Raw genomic sequence first — 23,119 nt, forward strand, 5'->3', positions numbered from 1 at the left:
CAAAACTAAGTAAAATTGAAACAAGTATTTAGGCACCCAGCTTTACTGCCATCATACAAGAAAGGGTCCTGAACACCTTTCTGTCTGGTCCCTAGTGCTTTCTAACTTGTGACTTTACACAGGATTTAGGCAATAACTGTCTTTTATGATGAGGGCCCAGAGCACATACTATTTTATTTTGTGTATGAAATTTGATAGTTATGTTTGCAGAGTCCTTCTGCAATAATTATTTTTTTCTACTGTAACAACAGGAAAACACCCCAAACAGATGCTAGCATCTCATTAAAATGAGATCTATATTAGTATCTCTAAAGATTAACAAATAAAACATGACCCACACCACAAATACACAGCACATAAACAACCATCAAAAGGATAATCCCCCAAAAAACAGAGCTGAAGATTTAGACCAGCTATTGGAATCCAATTCCCATGTGCACTCCCTGTCAACAGGGCAGCCTGGGCTATCCATTTTGCTTTTTGGTTCCTTACTTCTACAGGAAGGACTTAGCACAAAAGAATGATCCTGCTTTGAGCTTCTAACATCAGTTTTGCCCGAAATAATAGAAATAATAAATAATACATTTCAGCTGGAAGTGCATTTCCATGTTCCCTGAAAACTGGGGGCTGTAATGGAAATGCCAGCTCAATCTGGGCTGGATCACTGCCATAGCATTGCTAACATTAGTAACTAGATAATGTACAACTAATGAAACGGTTGTATAATGGCTTTGAACGTAAACCTCCTCAAAAAGGAAAACAATCATTCAACACAGCATGCTGGTTACAGAAAGAAATAAATACAAAGTAAAATCATAGCCAGTGCTGGCTTTTTATCATGCAGCCACTGAGTTAATGTAGTCAATGCCCAGAAGAGAACATTATCTATGTCTATATGATACTACAGTAACATATGAAGCAAAAGAAGAATGGGATTTCACTTCACAAAAAAGTGACTCTAAAGAGGACTCAAAACCTAGCTGAAAATGTTACAATCAGAAGGAGAATATTCTGAATTAGTAAGTGCACAAAGCAATTTACAGTAGAGCATTACAGCTCCGAGCTGGGAAATTTTCAGCTCTTCATGGGAAATTTAAAAGGCTCTTACCTATAAAACTTCTAGAGTACTGGGCTTCTATTGTTAACTCTTGAAACTAAAAATTCAGCAGAAATAGAGATTATGTATAATGGGGAAAAAAATGAGAGAAATATATTCACAGCATGTGCAAGACAACCAGGGGATCAGGCACAGTCAGCACAGTTCTTCCCAGAACTCTTCCCCCAGCCTGTTGTGCCTTATGGGGTTGTTGTGCCTCAAGTGCAGGACCCAGCCCCATTGGTTCAGCCTATCCAGAGCCCTCTACAGAGCCCTCCTACCCTTGAGCAGATCAGCACTCCCACCCAACTTCGTGTCATAAATATATTTGGTGTTTATACAACCAAACAAGTGTTTACAAGCTGGAAACACAATATATAAATTCACAACTACTATGAATTGAATATGCAGCTTTACATACTATTTTACTGAAACATATGCCAAGTTTGGTACCACTTCAGTTGTATATAACAATATCAGTTGTACATAACAGTAGCAAGTCAGCTTACCAATATAGTCTGTTTGGAAAATGAATATTAAATTTCATGTTAAAAAAATTAATTGTTTAAAAAAAAATAGAAGCCATTCTTATTGTTGCATTTAGTAATATCTTACTGTATTCAGATATAGTATCTCATTTAGAATATAATACAACTCAATGGAAGGGAAAGACTCAATTATATTTCTCAGCTCAATTATATTTCTGCCTCTTTTCAACTGCTTGTATGTTTTACACAGGAAATCATTACATTTAGGTTTACTTGATGGTAGCCAAGCCTCTTTTCACTCAAAAGTAAACCTAGATGTAATGAGGCGTTTTCAAACAGCAGTGGAATCATTACTAGAAATTGTGTGAGAACCACTAACAACGTTTGAATTAGAGTTGTTGGTTTTTTTTTCCTGTCATTTTCATGGAATCCACAGATCAGCCCACTGCTGATACACTCACAGAATCACAGAATGGTTTGGATTGGAAGGGACCTTAAAGATCAATCCCTCTGCCACAAGCAGGGACACTTCCCACCAGACCAGGCTGCCCAAAGCCCCATCCAGCCTGGCCTTGAACCCTTCCAGGGATGGGGCATCCACAGCTTCTCTGGGCAACCTGTGCCAGGTCCCCACCACCTTCTGAGTGAAGAATTTATCCTGAATAAATGCTCTGAACTTACTCTTTTCTGGTTTAAAGCCACTACATGTTGTCCTATCACTACATGCCCTGACAGAGAGTCCCTCTCCAGCTTTCCTGTAGGCCCCCCTGTAGGTACTGGAAGTCTGCTGTAAGGTCTCCCCAGATCCTTCTCGTCTCCAGGCTGAACAACCCTAACTCCCTCTGCCTCTCTTTGTAGAAGAGGTTCTCCAGCCCTCTGATCATCCTCGTGGCCCTCCTCTGGACTCCCTCTAATACTTCCACGTCCTTCTTATGCTGGAGTGACAGAGCTGAATGCAGTAGTCCAGGTGGGATATCATGAGGGTGAAGTAAGAAAGAGACAATCACCTCCCTGGACCTGCTGGCTACACTTCTTTTGACACAGCCCAGAATGCAGTTGGCTTTCTGGGCTATAAATGCACATTGCTGGCCCATGTTGAGTTTTCATCCACCAGTACCCCCACGTCCTTCTCCTCAGAGCTGCTCTCAAACCATTCTCCACCCAGCCTGTATTTGTGCTTAGGATTGCCCTGGCTCAGGTGCAGGACCTTGCACTTGGCCACTCACCATTTATATATGTATATATCTAACAATGGCCATCATATGAGAATATTTCAGTAAAGATGAAGAACTTTTAAAATTGCCTTTAAAGGTGGGATTTGTCCTGTTCATGCAAACTCTATAGAAGAAATCTCCATTGATGAGGTTCCTTGGCAGCAATGCCAACGATGAGCTGATATACATGGACTCAGTCTGGAGCCCCTATGGGATATCAAGGCTGGTGGAAAATTCAAAACAAAAGCCTATGTTTTCCTCACACAAACTGTAACTCCTGCACAAATTCATGGAAGAAAATTCCATTAAAGTCTGTTTAATCCAGAGACTCCAATTGTGCTTCAGAAAAATCTTTAAATCACAAATTGCAGGAGGCTGGGATTATATTCTGGGGAAATATCCACAGATGATTTTTCTGACCTTATACTGCTTCATGAGATCTGTTGTTGCTGTCTGTCATACTGCTAATGCTGTGAAGTTTATCACAATCCCATGCTACTTCAAATGGATTAATCTAGAACTTTATAAAAGATGAAAGAATAATCCCCAATCACTTGAAACCACTGCACATTCACCACACACTTCACACCAGAAGAATATTATCCCTGCTGTACATAAATTCTGCAGAACTTAAGTAGGGGTTCATATCCATCCTATGCCTCTTCTCATCTTTCCTCAGACTTAAGCCCAGTAGAAGATTCAATATCTTAGAGACAACTCGTGATGTCATGAATAGCTTTATATCATAATAAATATCTTAAAAGAAAGACTCAGTCTTTGACAAATCAAAACTTCATCTCACCTTTCAGCAACCCTCTCACAACTTCCTGGTGCTAAGCTTCAAGCCATCACACACCCTCATTGTTTCCAAAGTGAAAACAGGACAACAAATCACCAGATAATAAAATGGTGGAACAGATAGTTAATGCTCTTCTCCTGAACATGCATGTGGGTCAAATCACTTGGTTACGTTTAGAGCAAACCAGTTCATGACAACAGTAATTTGAGTATTATATATGGAAACCTGACAGCATAGTTGAACCAAAAGTGCAATATTCAAAATTCATGTAAAATAACTATTTTATTTTTAGGTTCAAGCATACTCACATTGTATAATCCACCTTCTGCACCATTCTTATGTACTGACAGGAAAAGGCATACTTCGTTTGGCTGATTTTAATAAGCCCACTTCTTACACAGTGTTCCTGCAATACCATCAACATTCATCTAATTTACATCTAAAGCTCAGAAACAATGAAGAAATATATGTATAAAAAGCCAACTGCTTTAATGCAACTGTAATCAGCCTCTAAAGATGAAAATTTTAAGTACAAAATACATTGTCTTAATGTTGCACTATGAAAAATACCGTGAAATTATCATAATGGCTTACAAACAAACCTAATGAAATAAACTGAAGATTGTACTGACTGTGATTAAAAACTCTGCATTTCTCATTTTAGCAGCATGGAGCTTGTGAAAGCCACCAAATTGATTATAGAGGAAAGAACAGTACATGGTTTAAGAATAAGCTATCCTACAGAATTTCACTTTTAATGTTTATTGCATGGGTTCTTCATTAAGCCCTGAAATCTCATTTACTTTGGTTAGCTGGAGACAGGGAATGGGACAGTGGGCTCATTAGCCTGGAAAATTGTACCTGCCTCATAAAAAACAGAATGCTAGTACTACCATTGCCATATTGGTTTCCTCTTGTAAACTTACTTTCCTGTTGTCAAACATCAGAACTGTGTAGAGTTTAGCACCCACATTCACGCTCTTTGGTGTTGCTATGACAATGGCAGGCACATAATAACAATTTCCTGTCTGTGTCCCAGTTCTGGCAAAGACATAGTCTCCAACCTGCACACCAGGAAAGCTTTGGTTAACAATAACCATGTAGCTTGTGAGTTTTACAAGACCTAAAAGGCAAATACTAAAATATTCATACATGAATCATCATTCTAATCTGTTCCCATGTTTAATATGGATCTTTAAAAGGAAAGGAGAGGAATTTGGTCCTTGCATGTACTATTCAATTTTCATTGAATCAGGGGAGAACACAAAGCAAAAATAAATGACAAAGCCCTAATAAATGCACCAGAGCTCAACTAGCAATTTGAACAGAATGACAAAACTCTTCCAGTTTCCAGTTCTCATTAACTCTTCCCCTTTAGCTCTGCTCAAATGTACACATTTTTATGTAACTGATTTATACAAAATCATTTTTAAAACGAATGTGGAAGTAGCATTTTTTTTTTAATCAAATTATATGTTTAGAACCTGCTATACACTGAATTGTGTATAAAGGACTCTCCCCTGATCTTAATCTGTGAACTAGAGAACAATACATTTTGCTTCTAAACATCTTCCATTTCTTCTTCAGGTGGCCAAATACTCATGTTCTACTAAGAAAATAATACAAACTTCTGATAAACAAAGGAATCAAATCATAATCAATATGACTGTAATTTTCAATATCACTCCAAACAAATAAAAACTAGTGTGTTGAAAATAACATGGAAATGGAGATATTACTCTCACTATAGACTTTTCTTTAAAAGAAATAATGCATTTAAAATATATATTTAAAAATACATATATAATTTATTCTGTATGTAACCAAAGGGACAAAATTCCAAATGCGTATTTGCTATCATAAAAAATATTAAATTTTTCACCTGCAGATATGTGTATGGCATAGCACCTCCCACCGGTATAACAAACTTCAGAGGTACAATCCAAGTCTCCCCATGGCTTAAGTCAACAAGTGTGCAGGTAGGACTGATATTCTTCGTCACAGTTCCTAAAAGAACAACAAAGTAACATGCTAATGATTTTTCTTTTACCTCTTGTAAAAAAATAAAATAAAATAAAATAAAAAATTAATTCTGTAGACTGCCACACAGCACTGAGATTAAACATTCTATACTATACTATATTCCTCATTTTCATTTAGCCAGGATAAATTGTGCCAGGACAGAAGAGAAATTTGTGCCTGAAAAAAAAAACAGTCTTACTAAGCATTCTAAATAACAGCATAAAACAAAGAATAATTTTGTAGTACAGGCATGACATTTGTAAGACTATCAGGTCACTGATTGGTCATCATAAATCTATTATCCCAGATAAAATATACAAATTTAAAATAAAAACACAAGTGAAGGTAACACAAAAATAATGGACTTCCTGACTACATGTGCACACACCCCCTCTGTATGTAGTTGCTCTGCCTCAGATCCCTCCTTCTAAATGGAGAGGGCAGAGCAAGCTCAGAAATATGGCTATCCAAGATACAAAAGAACATGAAAATAGAAAAATTGCCCAAGGTACTTTCTTTTTCCCATATCAAAGCCTGCTTATAAGTATAATTTATTCATTAAGAAAAAACAGAACACATTTTTACCTCATAGCCATTCTGGCTTAAAGCTCAACAGAAAGGCAAAAGCATTTAGTGAATTCTTTGAACACACCCAAAACCACAACCTTTGACAAATGGTCAACAGAAACAATTGAGGGAGGCATCAAAGAGGAATAGGCTGATACCTTCAACCTGATCTAGTGGGAGGTGTCCCTGCTCATAGTGGAGGGTTGGAACTGGATGGTCTTTAAGGTCCCTTCCAACCCAAACTAATCTGTGATTCTATAATACTCCCTGCTACTGTTATTTAAAATTATTTTCTTCCACACTCTTCTTATAGAAATGAAACTGTTTGAAGATCAGAAATGAAACCATTTGTAGAAATTAAACATTGGTTTTTTAATCATACAAAATGTATGTCTTTCTATAAATGTATATACTTGCACACAAGGTATATATTCATTTTTCATGAATATACATATGTAATATAATCAATACTAAACATGACTACAACAGAAGTAGCCAAACACAACCTAAAGTAATGTTTTATCAGTAATAGAAAACTATAAAAAAATATTTAAAATGTGGACAAAAATAGATACCTGGATAATAAAATCCTGTGATGTCTGATCTTGCAATCACCTTTTGGCTTTTGAAAGTCACAAATACTTTGTCTTTTCGTGTTTTTTTAGACTTTGTCTTCACAGTTTCTTCTTCAAGTCTCTGTAATTTGATACAATTATATATTTTTTTTCACAACAACCAACCAGTCAGCCTGAACCTATCCTTTGGAACCGACTACAATTTAGGCAATTTAATGTAATAAACTCTGTTGATGATTCACAGTAAATTGGATTATTTTAAATATTCAGAATAGTTATAAACAGAACAAGTTCATTACAGGAAGCTCTCATGGATAAGACTACCTAAGAGTTTTCACTATTAAATCCTGTTTAATATGGTCATAATGATACCTGGACTTTTAAATATTCAGGCAAAAATTTACCTTGATGAATTATGGTTCTGGCTGCTGTTTTCCTAGGAAATAATTTAAAAATTGGACAAATCATATTCAAGAATGAGCTAAAGAAAAATCTACTGATTTTGCAGAACAAGTGAACACATCCATTTTGTCCAGATAGGTGGGTCTTCGCAGTTATCTTATTTTCATAAAGGTTAGCACTGTATGGAATGACTGACTAAAAATACAAATACAGAATCAAAAATTTAAATTAAAAAAAGATAGTGTCTGGAAAATGTTTATTTACAAACTATAAATTCAAAATTATTTTTTTCAAAATTTTTTAAATGTTTCAGCTTAGCAAAATATTAAATTACATTTTATGGAGCTGCTGCTGTCCGTGATTTTGTCCTTTTAGTTAGTGTTCTTCTCTTGGGAAGGCAACCCCCCAGACTACAGAAGACCAAATCACACTGACAAATTGCTCCTTAATGAAATTTGGGGGACCATGCACTGGATGGTGAGGATAGAAATACCAAGGGGCGGCTGTATGTACCACAGTTCAAGTCCTAGTTGAAGGCAGTGACTGCAATTAGCAGTAACTGAATAAAGAATGTAAAAAGTGCAATGGATCTCATGCAGTTACTGAGGCATGGCATTGTGGAAATCAAATTATATGAAAAATAGCTAGACTACCATAAATCACAAGTGGCTTTACATAGAAATATACCATTTGGCTTTCCCGGATTTTGAGTACTTTAGTTTACAGCTATGTTCTTTTACCCTAAAGCTTTTATAGCTCACGTTCACATTTCACAGGGTATTACTGTCACTTGCCTTTAAAATAAAAATAAGTCATACTCTCTGAATCATTTTCCTTTTTTTTCTGGAAGAAAAAATTTCTTCCCATTCAGGGCACCTCCCACTGCAAGTTTTGAGAGGATCAGGCTGTTGTGTGTATATGTCAGAATGTGAAAGAATACTTTACATTTTGGTTTCCTGAAAAACCTGAGAGAAATTATTATATAGAATCCTTTTCTTTCTAACAAGTCTGTAATCCCAGTATTTTGAAAGTATATTTTATACATACAACCCTCTAGAATAACAATGTCACTTACATTTGCTACAATAGCACATTAATTCTTGAATGTCTATTATTTTCTCTATACTGCTTATGATGATGCTTCTAAATATAAATTATAAGCAAGTGTAACATGAAGTAAATCACTTTTTGCCTGTTAATTTCTAAGTACTTACTTATTAGCTCACCTCATAAACAATTTGCAAGCATCCATCTCTACTGCAATTCCACTGAGTAACAAAAACATACAGTTTGAAATCTCAAACTTTTCCGCATATCTACGCACCATTTATCAACTGTATTTCTGAAAAATAACCATAGTCCATATGGTCCTAAAAAAACCCTGCATACTAGGTGAGTATAATTTGCTTCCGCGTCTGATGAGATTTTCTTCCTAAGAAAGGTATATTTGGTTTTGATACTTGGTTTGCCCTAACGAGCAATTATGATGCAAAAAATAGGAAATTGATTACTAAATTGTTTGCTCTCAGTTTCAGTGTAACTATGATAAACTTTTTTTCCCAATCTCCCACATAAAAATCATATAGGATCCTAAAAAAATAAAATAAAATAAAATAAAATAAAATAAAATAAAATAAAATAAAATAAAATAAAAAATAAATAAAATAAAATAAAATAAAATAAAATAAAATAAAATAAAATAAAATAAAATAAAATAAAATAAAATAAAATAAAATAAAATAAAATAAAAATCCCCCAAATAAGCAAAGGAAAGCAGAACAAAAAAGGCAAGGATATATTTTAAATAGGAGACACCTGTTGTGGTTTTTTGGTGTTTTTGTTGTTGTTGTTGTTTTTCTAGTTTACTCTTTACCCCTATAGAATATAACCTATATCAACAACTCTGTTTTTCGAACTGAGTCTAAAACAAAGGCCCTTCACAGCGCTTAGCTGCCTGCTTAAAGTAAAACCTAACATAGTCTGGCTTGAGTGCAAAGACTTCCAGGTCCACAGACACAAAAAGGTATTTGGGTAAACCATTTACTTAATTCCTCAGGCTCCAGAGGGACAGCTGGTGCTGAATATTTATTCAAAACTAATTTGTAATGCTTGACTAATAACTTGGGAAATTTCCAGCAGTCCACATTAACCCAGCTACTAAAGGCTCTGCAAGCACCCCAGGGAGGGCTCCAAGCAGTGCAAAATTCAGGTGGTGCAGAAAGACCCTGTGAAGTGAAATCCATCTCTCCTACCTACCACACAGCCTTTAGGTAGTCGGTGCAATTGACCCAGGCACTCTCAGAGTGCCCATTTCTGGAATATTATTGTCCAGTATTGTTAAAAAAGAGCCCCATATGAATCACAGGGATCCCACCCTGTTTAGCTCTGCTTCTGCTGAAGGCAATACAAGATCACATGAGGTGAAGCTGACTTCACTTCCCACATCCAATATCTTCTGTATTTTAAAATTCTCTTTCAAAGAGATTAGTTTTTGCACCTTCCTACTGTAATTGAGTATGGATAGGAGGAATATCAGCAGACTCTGGCTCTAACTTTGGCGTTACACGAACCTGATACTTTAGAGCCAAACAGCCTCTGTTCTTCCCATGCTGCTGGTGGCAACATGCCTGTACTGCATAGACTACAATCCATTTTTATCAAGGATCCTACCTTGTTGTAGCTATACACTTTGTCCAACACATTACTATATTGATGACTATGGAAAATTTGACCAAACATTTCTAGGTAATTATTAAAATTACTTATAACTTTCTTGTTGCTATGCTGTTTGGGATGCTCGTTTTGCCTTGTCTCCCCAAAGAGGCACAAGAACAAAGGCAGGAGATGCCAAGCTGCTTAGGAAGCATATGAAATATAAAAGAGGTATCAACAGACAGTGATTAGTGATCCTTAAATGGTGTGGAAGAATGAGGAGTGTAAGAATTAGGACACCAGGAAATAGAAGAAATTGCCAAGGGAGATGCAGAATTTCCATTCTTACAAAGAATCATTTCTCAACTATAAATATTTCATTAGGAATAATTAAATCAATCAGATATGAAACGTTTTTCAGAAAGAATAGACTCAGTGAACCACTAGAGGTCCCTTTCCACCCAAATAAACAAGCTTTACAGATCACAGTATGCTTATTAACCACTTCAAATTCTTTTTATTACATGGTGACCATTCAGCAGGGTCACAAACAAGTATAAGTCCTGCACATTTCAGCTTATCCTAAGGGAAGCGCAGTACTTTTAAAAGCGTATTCTTAATTAGAGTGGATCCTTAGTAATGAATGCAGCTTTCTCTGTCTGCAGAATTGGATGGCCAATGATGTATAGAAAAATAAATATTTAGTATGAGGAGAAATGTTCCTCATCACACCCACAGGAAAGATTATGACACTTGGGGAAAGAACTATTTTAATGAAAAAGTGATAGCCCTTAAGAGGATGCAAAAAACTTTCCTAGAAGCTGTTGTGTCTGAAGAATAGTAATGCCAAGACCCCAGTAGACCTGAAGTGGTCTAATGAGAAGTGGATAGAGGACCCTGAACACATTCTTTTACTAGGTGAAAATAACGTTGTAAACAACTTTTACAGTTCAATGAGAAAAATCATAAAAATGATGGTTGATTGTTATGCCTGGCAAGTTCGAAATACAAATATTTTAAGTCAAAACAGTTACTTCTTAGAACAAATAAAATTATAGATTCCTCATTTTTTAACATCTGTAAATGAAAACCCAGTGACAGCTTGAAGAGGGAGATTTTTGTCAACACATGCTTTAATCTGTACAGCAAAAAGAACTGAGTAAAATAAGATGCAGTCTACAATTAGCCCTCCAATTAGGTAATCTTTAATTTTTCACTGTTTCATATTTTGCTTGATAATAATTAGATGTGTTTATTCATTTCCCAAAGCATTTACTTCTTGCATCACTAGAGGTCTTCTGTCATCTCATGGCCCTGTGCAGACATATGTTTACTTCACCCTCTTTCAATAGGGCACTGACATAGCCTACGTTTCTCAAACATAGGCAAACACAGCAGCCCGACCACAACTCCCAGAGAAGGTCAGAGCACAGAAGGAGGATAACCAGATCATTAATTCAGTTGTAGGCTTAAAGAGAAAGCTCCCATAGCAAGGACATCCAAAAAGGATTACTAATTGTTTTAAGAAGTTGTGAAGGTAATTAAGAACCCGTAAAAGCTAAAAAAATAAGGGGTCGAGTTTATTTATTTATTTATTTATTTTAAAATAGCAGGCAATTTAGAAGTCTGCTTTGTCAAGTAGACTTCCAGGATAATTGGGATTTTTCCACTATTTTACAATGGTAATTTTAATTCAGTGTCATCTCTGCTATTTCCTCACAGTAATGTAATGTATTTCAGCTGGCACTTTACTTTTTTATACCCATTCTGTAGATAGAAAACACACTTGGAAAAGCCTCTGGCAGCATTTTGAAAAGGCTCAGAGTTTTTTGCTTATTTTTTTATTCTCTTTTTTCCACCACATAAACAGAATTCTAATTACATCTGCATTTCTGCCTCTTACTCTTAAAGCTTTTCAGTTGCAGATTAGCAATTACTGAAGATGGTGCTGTGATTAGGCTCCTAAAGCAGGTTGACTCAGGATAAGTGATTGCACAATGTTAATCACATCATGTCTGAAAGTACACATTGGTGTTTCAAGGCAACAGCAAAATTACAGAGTGAAAAAATGAAACATGAACAAGTTTCTGCTACTCTTATACTGGGACATTATATTGCAGAGATAAATCAATAATCAAAATAACTCTATTGGTGATGTAATATTTTCAGACTAATGTAAAATGAATTAAGATCATCTGGTTTTTGAGACATTAAAATGTTTTCAGATGCACATTCTTAGTGGAATAAATGACTGAAAACTGAACGCATTCCTTCCCATAATCATTTATTTTCATACATGGACTGTGTTATCATAACATATTATTGTCAATTTAATGCAAATATTTTTTATAACTTATGTCAACACATGTAAAAGGCTAGAGCTTTTAACGAAAAATATTGGTATCAATGAAAAGAGGGGTATATCTCAATAAATGTCAGATAAAAAAAGATTGCCTTTTTAAATACTGGCACTATATTTCTGCACATGACCTGCTAGGTAGTGTATACTGATACTTGGCATACTTTATAAGCTACCTGTTCATATATTGATGCCTATATTTTACAGACAGCTAAATTTCAGTGTCTAAATACGGAGCTGAATCTCACCCCCTGCCCTATCTTTTAGAAGATAGGTAACCACAGAAGATTACAATGAACCACTCTGACATTACAAGATCTTTTATCCCTGTTTATCTGATATTAACCGAAATGCAAGTCTTGTATCATAATTGTCTTTCGTATACCTTTCTCCTTTCAGATATCTCTCTTGTGCTTGCAGAGGAGATAATGATATTTTGCTCAGATTTGTTTCAAAGAGGCTTGATTTCTGCAGTGCTCTCAGCTGCAGAAGTTCTACTTTACCAGTACTTCCAAAGAGTTATGAAGCCTTGTTCTCTTTTTAACTAGCTGTTTTCCTCTCCCTATTTGTATAGCATCATATTAAATGCCTAGTTTATAAGTTATTACCACAGAACAAAATTACTGCAGAAGCACATACTGAAGATGAATATCTGGGGAAAAAAAAAAAAAAAAAAAAACTTCCAATTTGTACCTTTTTATTTTTGCTGATGTGTAATTCTGAGTTCTTCTCAATTTCCTTTTTGACAGCTTCCTGGAGATCAGAGGCCTGCTGAATATATGTTAATGCTGCCAGTATCTCATCTTCTAACAATATTACATCTTCATAGGAAATTGGCCATCCCAAATTCTCTAAAGCCTCCAACAAAGCTTCCTTATGCTCCATATATTGAACTGGCCCATCCTCTTTAAATCTTTAAAAGTAAATAAATAGATTTGTAATTACATGTAGGAGAAATTTTAATTTTGACAGTACTTTAAAAATAAAATCACAACATTCAAAATTTAAATGCAGAATAAAACATCAAATAAATACAATCTATTTTCTGTGTGGCACAATCTGTTTTATTTCATCTAGCTACCATTGTGTTTAATCAAACAACTGCATCTGGCCAATCTGCATCTCTAGCAAAGACATCTACAGAGCAATTTAAGTGGCTGAGCATAGGCATTTGATGCCATTTTAGATGTCCTAGAATACCTGAGGCATCAATAAAGAACTTACTGATATGATCCAGAAATCACGGAAATCTCTGGTCCTTCTGGAGCAGCAGCTAGCACAAAGGGGCATGCATCTAGATCATTTAAAATGGCACAAGATGTCTAATTAAGTCCTGACTTCCTGCATCAGTTTTGATTGATCATAGAATCATAGAATGGCCTGGGTTGGAAGGGACCTCAAGGATCACCTAGTTTCAAACCCACTGCCATAGGCAGGGACACCACCCACTAGATCTGGTTGCTCAGGGCCTCATCTAACCTGGTCTTGAAAACCTCCATGGATGGGACATCCACAGCTTCTCTGGGCAACCTGTTCCAGTGCCTCACCACTGTCTGAGTGAAAAATTTACGTCTAACATCTAATCTAAATCTCCCCTCTTTTAGTTTAAAACCATTCCTCCTTGTCTAATCATTATCTACCTGAGTAAAGAGCTATTCTCTATCCTTTTTATAAGACCCAATTAAGTATTGAAAGGCTGTGATGAGGTCACCCTGGAGCCTTCTCTTCTGTAGGCTGAACATCCCCAGCTCTCTCAGCCTATCTTCATTGAAGAGGTGCTCCAGCCCCTTGATCATCTCTGTGTCCCTCCTCTGGACCCGCTCTAACAGCTCCTTATCCTTCTTGCACTGGGGGCTCCAGACCTGGATGCAGCACTCCAGGTGGCAGAGTAGAGGTGGACAATGACCTCCCTCGCCCTACTGGCCACTCCTCTGGTGATGCAGCCCAGGATGCAGTTGGCCTTCTGGGCTGCAAGCACACACTGCTGGCTCATGTCAAGGTGTTTGTCCACCAGAACCCCCAAGTCCTTCTTTTCAGGGCTGCTCTCAATGAGTTCTTCTCCCAGTCTGTGCTCATGTCTGGGATTGCACCAGCCCAGGTGCAACACCCTGCGTTTAGACTTGTTGAACCTCATTAGGTTCACGTGGGCCCACTTCTATCATATCAACTGCACCACTCAGATTGGTGTCATCTGCAAGTTTGCAGAGGGTACACTCAGTTCCACTATGTCATTGATGATGACGCTAAACGGTATCAGTCTAAGGACAGACCCCTGAGGTACACCACTTGTCACCAGCCTCCACTTGGATGTAGATCCATCGATCATCACTCTCTGGCTGCGACCTTCAAGCCAATTCCTTATCCACTGAATAGCACACCCATCAAATCCACATCTATCCAATTTGGAGACCAGGATATCGCGTAGATGTCATGATGACATCAAAAGAGCAAGAATCTGCTGCTGCTTATTCCTTTCAGTCCTGTTCTGCTCAGTTTTCACTCAAAGTTCAGGAGTTTGTTTCCACCCAGGGTTCGCATTATGTCAACATCCACTGCACTGAACAGCCATCTTGAACCTGCACACTGAAAGTATCTATACATGGAAAGCTGAGTAACATATAGTCATTTTGATAATAAACTAACAAACTACACCCCCAAAACCCAGCACAGGTAGAATTCTTTAAATCTCGAATTGGAAGTAAGGTACTTCTTTTTAGTATTCAAGTCAGTCCTGTGCGTCTTCTCTGCAGCTTCGCCAACATAAAATATGAAACCTAGGCATGGAGAGAGTATTTAAGCGTCTGTCTTACTAACACACAACCACGGTGATGCCTGCTGCGTTGTCCTACTCTTTGTCACTTCATCTCTCTACACCTCTACGAACTGTTTTGTAATGAAATTATACTGACTGGTATAGTTACTTACCTAGATTTTGTTATCTATTAAATGAATCCTTTGTTCATCTAGAATCAATGTTAAGCTAACGTATCTCCTGATCTGGATATCTCATCTATTTTGAACACAATCATAATATTATTACTTCTCCAGTAAATATGGATTTTCCTGGTAATCTAAGATAACCATCTGGTAAACACTAGTGAATCAGAGAGCTTCTCAACCACTTCTTTAAGGGGTCCTGTGACAAAGTTAGTAGACTTTATTATCTTCTCCCTACAGATTCCTAATGATTTTTAGAACACGCCATCATCCTTTTGTTATACATGAACATGATCATTTAAATTACAGATTTAGAAGAGAAACAGATCAAATATTTCAACTTCTATGCACCAACATTAATAATCTTACCATGCCCCTCTAGCTACAGACTGTACAATTGCTAGATTTCTTTTTTTCCTGACATATATGATTGGCCATACTTCACCCACAATAAAATATTTTGGATGTCACATTGTCAACTTTCTGCACTTTATACCTCACTGTCAGAATTAGCAAACATCTATTCCCTCTTTTTAATTGTATGCTGTTCTTTTGTTTAATAGGCTTCACTTCCTTTCTGCATCAGAATGGGTTTTTGCCCAAAACCGTTCTCCTTTTTGATGACAGAACACTGTAATTTGGCTCATTAGCTGAAGTCTGAAGCATTCTTGTTTTTGTTCCTATTTTTCTGCCTAGAGTATTTCCCACCCATTCAGTTTTGATTATTTTATTTCCACATTATTCTTTGAAGTAAACAGACGCCAACTTCACTGATGCCAGTCTTGTTTATTTAGTCTCTGGTTTTCTAAATCAATATACAGAAACAATCCAGTTAAAGTAGTGTGAATTTTCACTGTGATACATAGTTGCAGTACAAGCGGTAAAGGTGCTTATTATAATTTAAAACCAGCCACTGAGGTGCTCTTTACTGGATGAGAGAAGATCTAACATGATGCCAAAGGCAATGACATGCTGCCCTCCCAAGGCACCGTCACTCAACACTGATCAAGAATAGACTACTGCTGTTCAAATGGAATGCAAGTCCTTTCCTTTGAAAATAATCAACACTGCAAGAAGGTGGTCCAGAATTTAGTATCACACAAACATTTTTGAAACTAAGGTGCAGGCATGAAATACCTGAAAACAAAACAAGTTGTTTAAAGAAATAGTGGTAAAAAGAAATGTCAACCATTTAAGAGAAGCCTTTCAGAGGTAAGTTAGAAAAACAAATGGTGATAGCTTACTTGTCTCTTTCCTCTTGAGATAGTGCTCTCCAGATAACTAGATTTAGTCGCCTATTAAAAAAAAGCAAAGCAGTTTTGAGGGAATGGAGTTCCTTGTGTATCTGATGATCTCCAAACAGTAAATAAACACAGTTTCTTAAGATATCTGCACTATTTGTATTCCAAGAGCACTGTATTGTTAAACTGTGTACTTATCATTCAGCTATGAAATTATCAACTGCAAGAGAAGATGGGAAAACAGCGTCTTCCATCAAGTGGCAACATGACTATTTCAGGGTCATTGAAGGATTAGTGGCAATCACTGCTGTTTCCTGACAAGATTTTGTATGGATGGTTCTATTCAGCACCAGCATAATAAATCAAATAATAGAAGTGATTAAATGCCAGTTAAGTTCCTCCAATTAAACAGTTTCAGAAAACTGTAGCCTAAAGACTCATGGAGAGCAATGATAATTATTTTTTTTTCTGCTAAGATAACCCCTCCATTGTGCCGTTATGGTTTCTGATTAATTAAACTCTGGCTACATAAAAACTACTGACAGGAAAACAGAAGTGATACTCCCAAAGCGATATAGTGCTGAAGTCTTTAAAAAGCACCACTAAACCTTCTGTTTTTGCTTTGAGACATAAATCATAAACTCTTATTAGGTCATCTAGCTCACAGTTTTCTCTATTAGCTTCTAAAACAGTTAAGCCATCACTCAATTACTTCATTTCACACTACAGAAATAAACCTCTACCAATGATCCTAATTGCTGTAATTACAGAAAAATGCACTCCCTTTGGAAATACAAGAACAGATTCATTGTTAGCAAAAATTCAGATTGCAACCATTAGACTTTTAAAACCATCCTAGTTTTACTGTTGAGTATAAAAAAAAAGACCATTAACACCAGATTTTGAATATCAATTTCTTGTTGATTAATTTTATCTACTAGAAACCAAAACCAAGCACATCTAGAATGTAAATTACTTAGTTCATTCACAATTTGCAGTCTCAGCATGCTCCACTGACTATTTCATGCTTCTAAATGTGCACACTCATAACCAACTCATTCATAAATGCCTCTGGCTATACAAGATCATGCACAGTTTGAAGCTCTCAGCCTTTTTCGCCTTCAATATTCTCTTTGTTAGAGTATGAAATTTCTGTCCTCACCACTTTTTCACCCCTTAATTTGATGCTAAGGTTAATCCATATATGGGGAAGATATTGTCATGCTTGCTTCCACTCTTGAAACTGAATGCTCTGACATATTGTCTCATCTACAGATGTCAGAATAAATTTCTGACTAGTCACTATTCACAAAGCTGAAATGCAGCCTTTGCAAAATCAATTACTAGAAAAGTGGTGTTGCATTTATAGCAAAACAAATTTGACTGGCTTGCTGTTTCACAGGTAGAGTACAAGCAATGAGAAGACCTTTTTATGTTGTTAATGATGTTCTGTTGTAAATATACCTGATTCATTACCCATTCATATGGTGGTAAAGATAAGTTATCTGTATTATCAGTCACCAAAGATTTAAGGAGGCAGTGGACAGCATTGTGAAAATGCTCCTTAGGAAAAGGTCATCAGAGTTTAACCTGAAAACATCTTTTTTTTTTCCTCAAAATTGAAGTCAATAAATATTAAATATTCAGTAGTATAGCACAGCAATGAAAACCTCAAAAATTCTTCAGAAGTGAGTCAAAAATATACCAGTTGCCCATCTTCCTGTCAAAATGAGTGTGAAATCCAGATTTCTCTAAGTTCTTCAACAGCCTGATAATAACAGCATTGTCTCAATAACAAAATAATAACAGATTTTTCTTCATTGAATTCCACTGGTATTAGACATAGCAAACAGCATTTTCAAATCATAATCTTTGATTTTTACCACAAAAGGTATATAAATTTAGCAATAGGAAGCAGGAATGAAAAAGAGAGCTATTACATGTTTAAAAAAGAACTGACATTATCATATTGCTGCAGAGAAAAGAAAAACTTAAAGGATCTCAATAGCTTTCATCAAGAAACAAAGACTAAACACTTGCCATCAAGGGTTTTTTATCATATAAAATAATTACTTCTGTAAATATTATTAAAATACAGCCTGAGAAGACATCTCATTTATTAAAACAATTCTAGTCAAAGCTCTTATAAAGTTACTAAATGATATCAGTAGTCAAATAACTTCATTACATCAAAAAAACTGCATAAATTTAAATCAAGGTAAAGATACAACTTAGAGATCTAATGTCCTTGCCCTTGCTTTTTACCTCTGATGTGCTCTTATCAACATTTAATTAATAAGTACAACACATATATCCTTCTCAAAAATACTAAATTAAATTAAATTAAATTAAATTAAAATGATCAGTATCTTGAGAGGTGGACCCATGCAAACCTTATGAATGTCACCATGACCAAGTGCAAGGTCCTGCACCTGGGCCAGGGTAATCCCAAGCACTTCCAGAAGTAAAAAGAAAAAAAAGTCATTGACCAAATAAAATATGAACAACATGTTATTTTTTATCTCCTTGTCTATTATGTTTGTTGTTTTTATCATTATTATTATTATGCATTTTGTGTGAAGAAAATAAACGTTTCACTTACAGGTTAATGGTTGATTAAAGTTTGTCAAAGTATGGAATTTCCAGTATCAACCAAAGAATATGTACGCAAATATCCACTACCTAAGAAAATTCTGAAATTAGACTGTAAATATGATACAATTCTGATGAGTAGACTTGCCTTTCATAGGATTTAATTGCTTTTTCCAGCTTCTGCTTATAGGCATCAAGATCCACAGCCTGAGGATTAATTAGTGTGATCCCCTTCTTGTTGCTAAAATGGGCCAATGGTAAAATCTATGACACAATAAAAGACAAAGACATTATTTATCATACAACTTTTCCTCTGTAAGAATAAAAGAATGGCAATGAGTCTATGTACAAGGATCAGAACAGACAGAAGGGACATGGAAAGGCTGCAGAAACAAAGCTGTGAGCACCTCAAAGAAATGGCCATTGAACATCAGTTAATGATAGACATCTTGTGAAATGATATAATTGCATTACACAGAAAGTTGCTAAATCAATTATTTTAAGACAAGGCAAATCAAGGTTATTAATTAGTAGTTAGTTTTAATTAAACCAGTACTCTCAAAAAAACTCACTCTAATAATGAAAGAAGGGACAGAAGCATATTCCAGATCATACTGCTTTAAAGCAACACTCATTATATAATTATTGCAGACAGATATGTCAGTTACTCTTATTCTGGAGGACCATATTTTCTAAGGAATTAGACGACCAAAGCAAGAGAGATTTTGGGCTACCACACTGATCACCAAAGAATGAACAAGTTGGATATCACTCACTGCAACTAGTCTTAATTGACCACAATAAGGATTAGGAACCTAACCAGGTAGTTCAGAATCAGGAACCTCCATACCTTTCAAAGCTCACAACTAGGCATCTCCATAAGCCGAAATTATTATAAAATAGCAACTCACACAGTTAATAGTATATCTTAAAAAGCAAAAAAAAGTGTGGAAAAGGATGACAGAAAGGAGGAAAGATGCCTTCCCATTTTTCAGTCCAAAGTCCCACCATCCTTCAGCCTTTTAAATTACTCAGTGGTTCCAATAAGAAAAGCTATTTATTCATCAACACCATGATGATGATTATAAAGAGAAAAAATACAAGGAGAAAATGGAGAAATCAAAGAATGTTACTCTCCTCAGAACTGTTTTTTACACATACATGTATGGTTGATTTGGAAGCTTCTCCAAGTTCCTGTCTGAGATCAGGATGTAATGACAAAAGGATGGATGAGGTTCAAGTTAAATAAAAATAAAATCACTGTTGAGGGGGATAATGCAAGCAAACAAAAAATAAAGCAACAACAAAACTTCTACATTTGAGAAATTTTTTCAATGATTTTGTATACATATATGTGTGTTTCAATCATTACAACCTAGCTAGATTCCGAATTATTGCTGTAGGATCATTTTTTCAGGAGCAATGATTTGACTTTATATTCCCTATTTGCAGCTGGCTGTCAAGTGGCAAACCTCTCTTTCTGAAGACATCTCTCTGATTTACAAATTTCTGTCACTTCAGTGCCAGACCACATCAAAGCTCTTCATATTGGATTAATTTTAAGATCACTTAGAAGCTAAGGTTAATGGCAACAAGTCAGTGAAGCACCTTACCAGAGATGGATGAAGCAAATCTCTGCTCACAAGCCATGCAATCTGCCTATCTGTCATTTCCAGGTGGAGTTTGAAAGCTGGAAAGCAGGGAACTAAGAGCAACCCCCATCCAGCCCTGTGCTGCCATGGTTGTTGTCTGCTATATTACTCCAAATAAGTTTATAAAAGTTCAGGGGGGGGTCACCATGTGGAAGCCTTCTCTCATATCCCTTACAAATTCCCAGAGCAAATTCAAGTACAAACAGCATTACATGAAAAATGAATATTTAATACAGTTTGGAAAACACTCTAAATAGATTGTGAAGGACAGACAAGCATAAACACATTATTACAGTACTGCAGAATAAAACCAGAACAGAATGTGTTCTTAGCAAGTAGTAAACTTCAAATATTATGCATACTTTCAGAGCAATGGAAACTGCTCATGAAGTCAACTGAAAATTCACAGATTCAGCTGAAAGAAATGACAATGAAGATTTTTTAGTGCCAAAATGTTTTGTCATTTTCTAGATTAAATACTTAAACTTTCATATCAAAAGAAATCACTTGTTTCAAAATGGCTTTTATTTCAAAACCAAATTTCAACATTTTGGAGACAAAACTAAAGCATAATAACCCTAGAAAAATTTATTTCGACTGAACAAGATATCTTGGTCTGGCTGAATCTGAACTTGACTCTCTAGAGTAAAGAATTGAGTCAACAAAACATGACTTGCAAAGCTGTATGAAGATGACTCATTTTGCAAAAACACAGTTGGTTCTATAGGGAAGGTTTGCTCCAGAACTACCACAATATAATTCGGATAAAATCTCAGATGGATATTTTTTTTCTGGATATGAATCTGATGGATATTTTAATGAATTAATTTCTGTGAAATAATTCAGGTGAAACAAAAAGGTCACATAAAATTGGGAAAGGAGGTCAGCCTCTGCTGTTAGTGAACAGTTGTCATAGAAACCTTTTGCTTGCTTCATCTCCAAAGTGAGAAAACTGCTCACATTTAGTCCATCATCACTGCTAGCAAAGGCTGAAAATAAAATTTATACCATCCCCAGAAACGCAGTCGAGGATGTCTGCATTCCATACCAAGAAAAATTAGATTTCAGAGGAAAGAATGCAAAAATGTCTGTAAGTTTATTATCCTCAGTGAACTCTTCTTGACATACCAGAATAATCAAGATAGTTCTTGGTCCAGACCAGATTCTTTCCAGAGGTTCCTTTCTAAAACCATTTTGTGATTCTGTGATTCTTCATCAATCTGTTAATATCTCCTGTTTAAGCTCTTAACTAATCTCAGAACCTATTTTTTGCTTTTCGATATCTCATGAGCTCTACCAGTTACACCTGGTTGGCAACCCCAGATGCTTTTCTCCTGCATACTGCTTCAGACCCAGAAAAATCCATACCTCTACACACAGAATAATTCTCCACCGTCCAAGAAACTGAGTGTTTCTATGCAATTCATGGGGATTATCAGGTACAAAAGTGGTAAAAATTATTTATTTTTTGTATTTCTATTCTTGAATCTAAAGAAAGCCCATACCTAACTGTCCAGACCATACCAACTGTACAGTAACACTGAACTTAATTCAACCCTGAACGAGGCTAGCATAAGCTCCCATGAACTACCATTTAAAAAACACCTCTGCTTGTACTTCTAGGGTAGTAGTGTAGTACCCTAGTGTAGCTGGCCAGAGAAGCTTTGGATGCCCCATCCCTGGAAGTGTTTAGGCCAGGCTAGATGGGGCTTTGAGTAACCTGATATAGGGAAAGGTGTCTCTGTCCATGATAGGGGGTTAGAATTAGATGGTCTTTAGGGTCTCTTCCAACCCAAACCATTCTATTATTCTATTCGCTGAAACACATCTTTGAAATATTTTTAAAGACTATTAGGTTATACAGACTAGTGGTTTTGCAAAAAGCAGTTCAAATGCAGCTCAGGATTATCTTGGAAATTATTCAAAATTCAAAAAGGTGGAAGAAAGAGCTCTACTTAGTAGCTATACTCAGAAGAAGATGGAAAAAGATGTGACTCCTCAGAAATAGGTCATAAGGGATATCTGAAAGCCACACTGCTTTTTTTGTTTGGCATTTCACTTACAGTAGATTGTTTTGTACAGTTTTTTAGTTACTGAATATCCAGTATTTTGGGGGGAAAAAAATCTGTCTGAAATGTGAAAATGTATATTTTTGAGTTTCTGATATAAAATCCATCTTTTTAATTGTATCCAAAAAAAAAAAAAAATACCCAAAGAACTTGGTTTTGACTGTTTTACTAAAATAGAGGATATGGGTTTGCTTCCACAATGTGCACGTTGTTACAAAACGCATTCCTGAATTCAAAACATAAATGTGAAAATTTTTAAATCTACGGATGTGTATGTTATAAATATTTTATTTGATTGTATATCACAGCCTATTCCAAAACACCTTTCTTACTCATTGTTATTTAAATAGCTTTTTAGTTTTGCATTGTTCAAAGAAGCAGCTTTTATTACTTAAAATAAGATGCAACATATTTTTAGGACTTCTATAGGATTCATAAGAGGAATTAATTTAGA

General features: G+C 35.8%; 1 protein-coding gene across 1 annotated transcript in view; it reads right to left on the minus strand.

The window, feature by feature from the left end:
• VWA3B (von Willebrand factor A domain containing 3B) overlaps positions 1-23,119 on the minus strand; it is a 68,397-nt gene that overhangs the window by 5,044 nt on the left and 40,234 nt on the right. The window contains 7 exon segments of the mRNA XM_032200069.1: positions 3,906-4,003; positions 4,524-4,661; positions 5,480-5,604; positions 6,762-6,882; positions 12,868-13,087; positions 16,356-16,406; positions 19,093-19,208. Of these exon segments, the coding sequence (XP_032055960.1) occupies positions 3,906-4,003; positions 4,524-4,661; positions 5,480-5,604; positions 6,762-6,882; positions 12,868-13,087; positions 16,356-16,406; positions 19,093-19,208 (869 nt within the window).

Source organism: Aythya fuligula, chromosome 1 (assembly GCF_009819795.1).
Source record: "Aythya fuligula isolate bAytFul2 chromosome 1, bAytFul2.pri, whole genome shotgun sequence".
Classification (NCBI taxonomy): Eukaryota; Metazoa; Chordata; class Aves; order Anseriformes; family Anatidae; genus Aythya; species Aythya fuligula.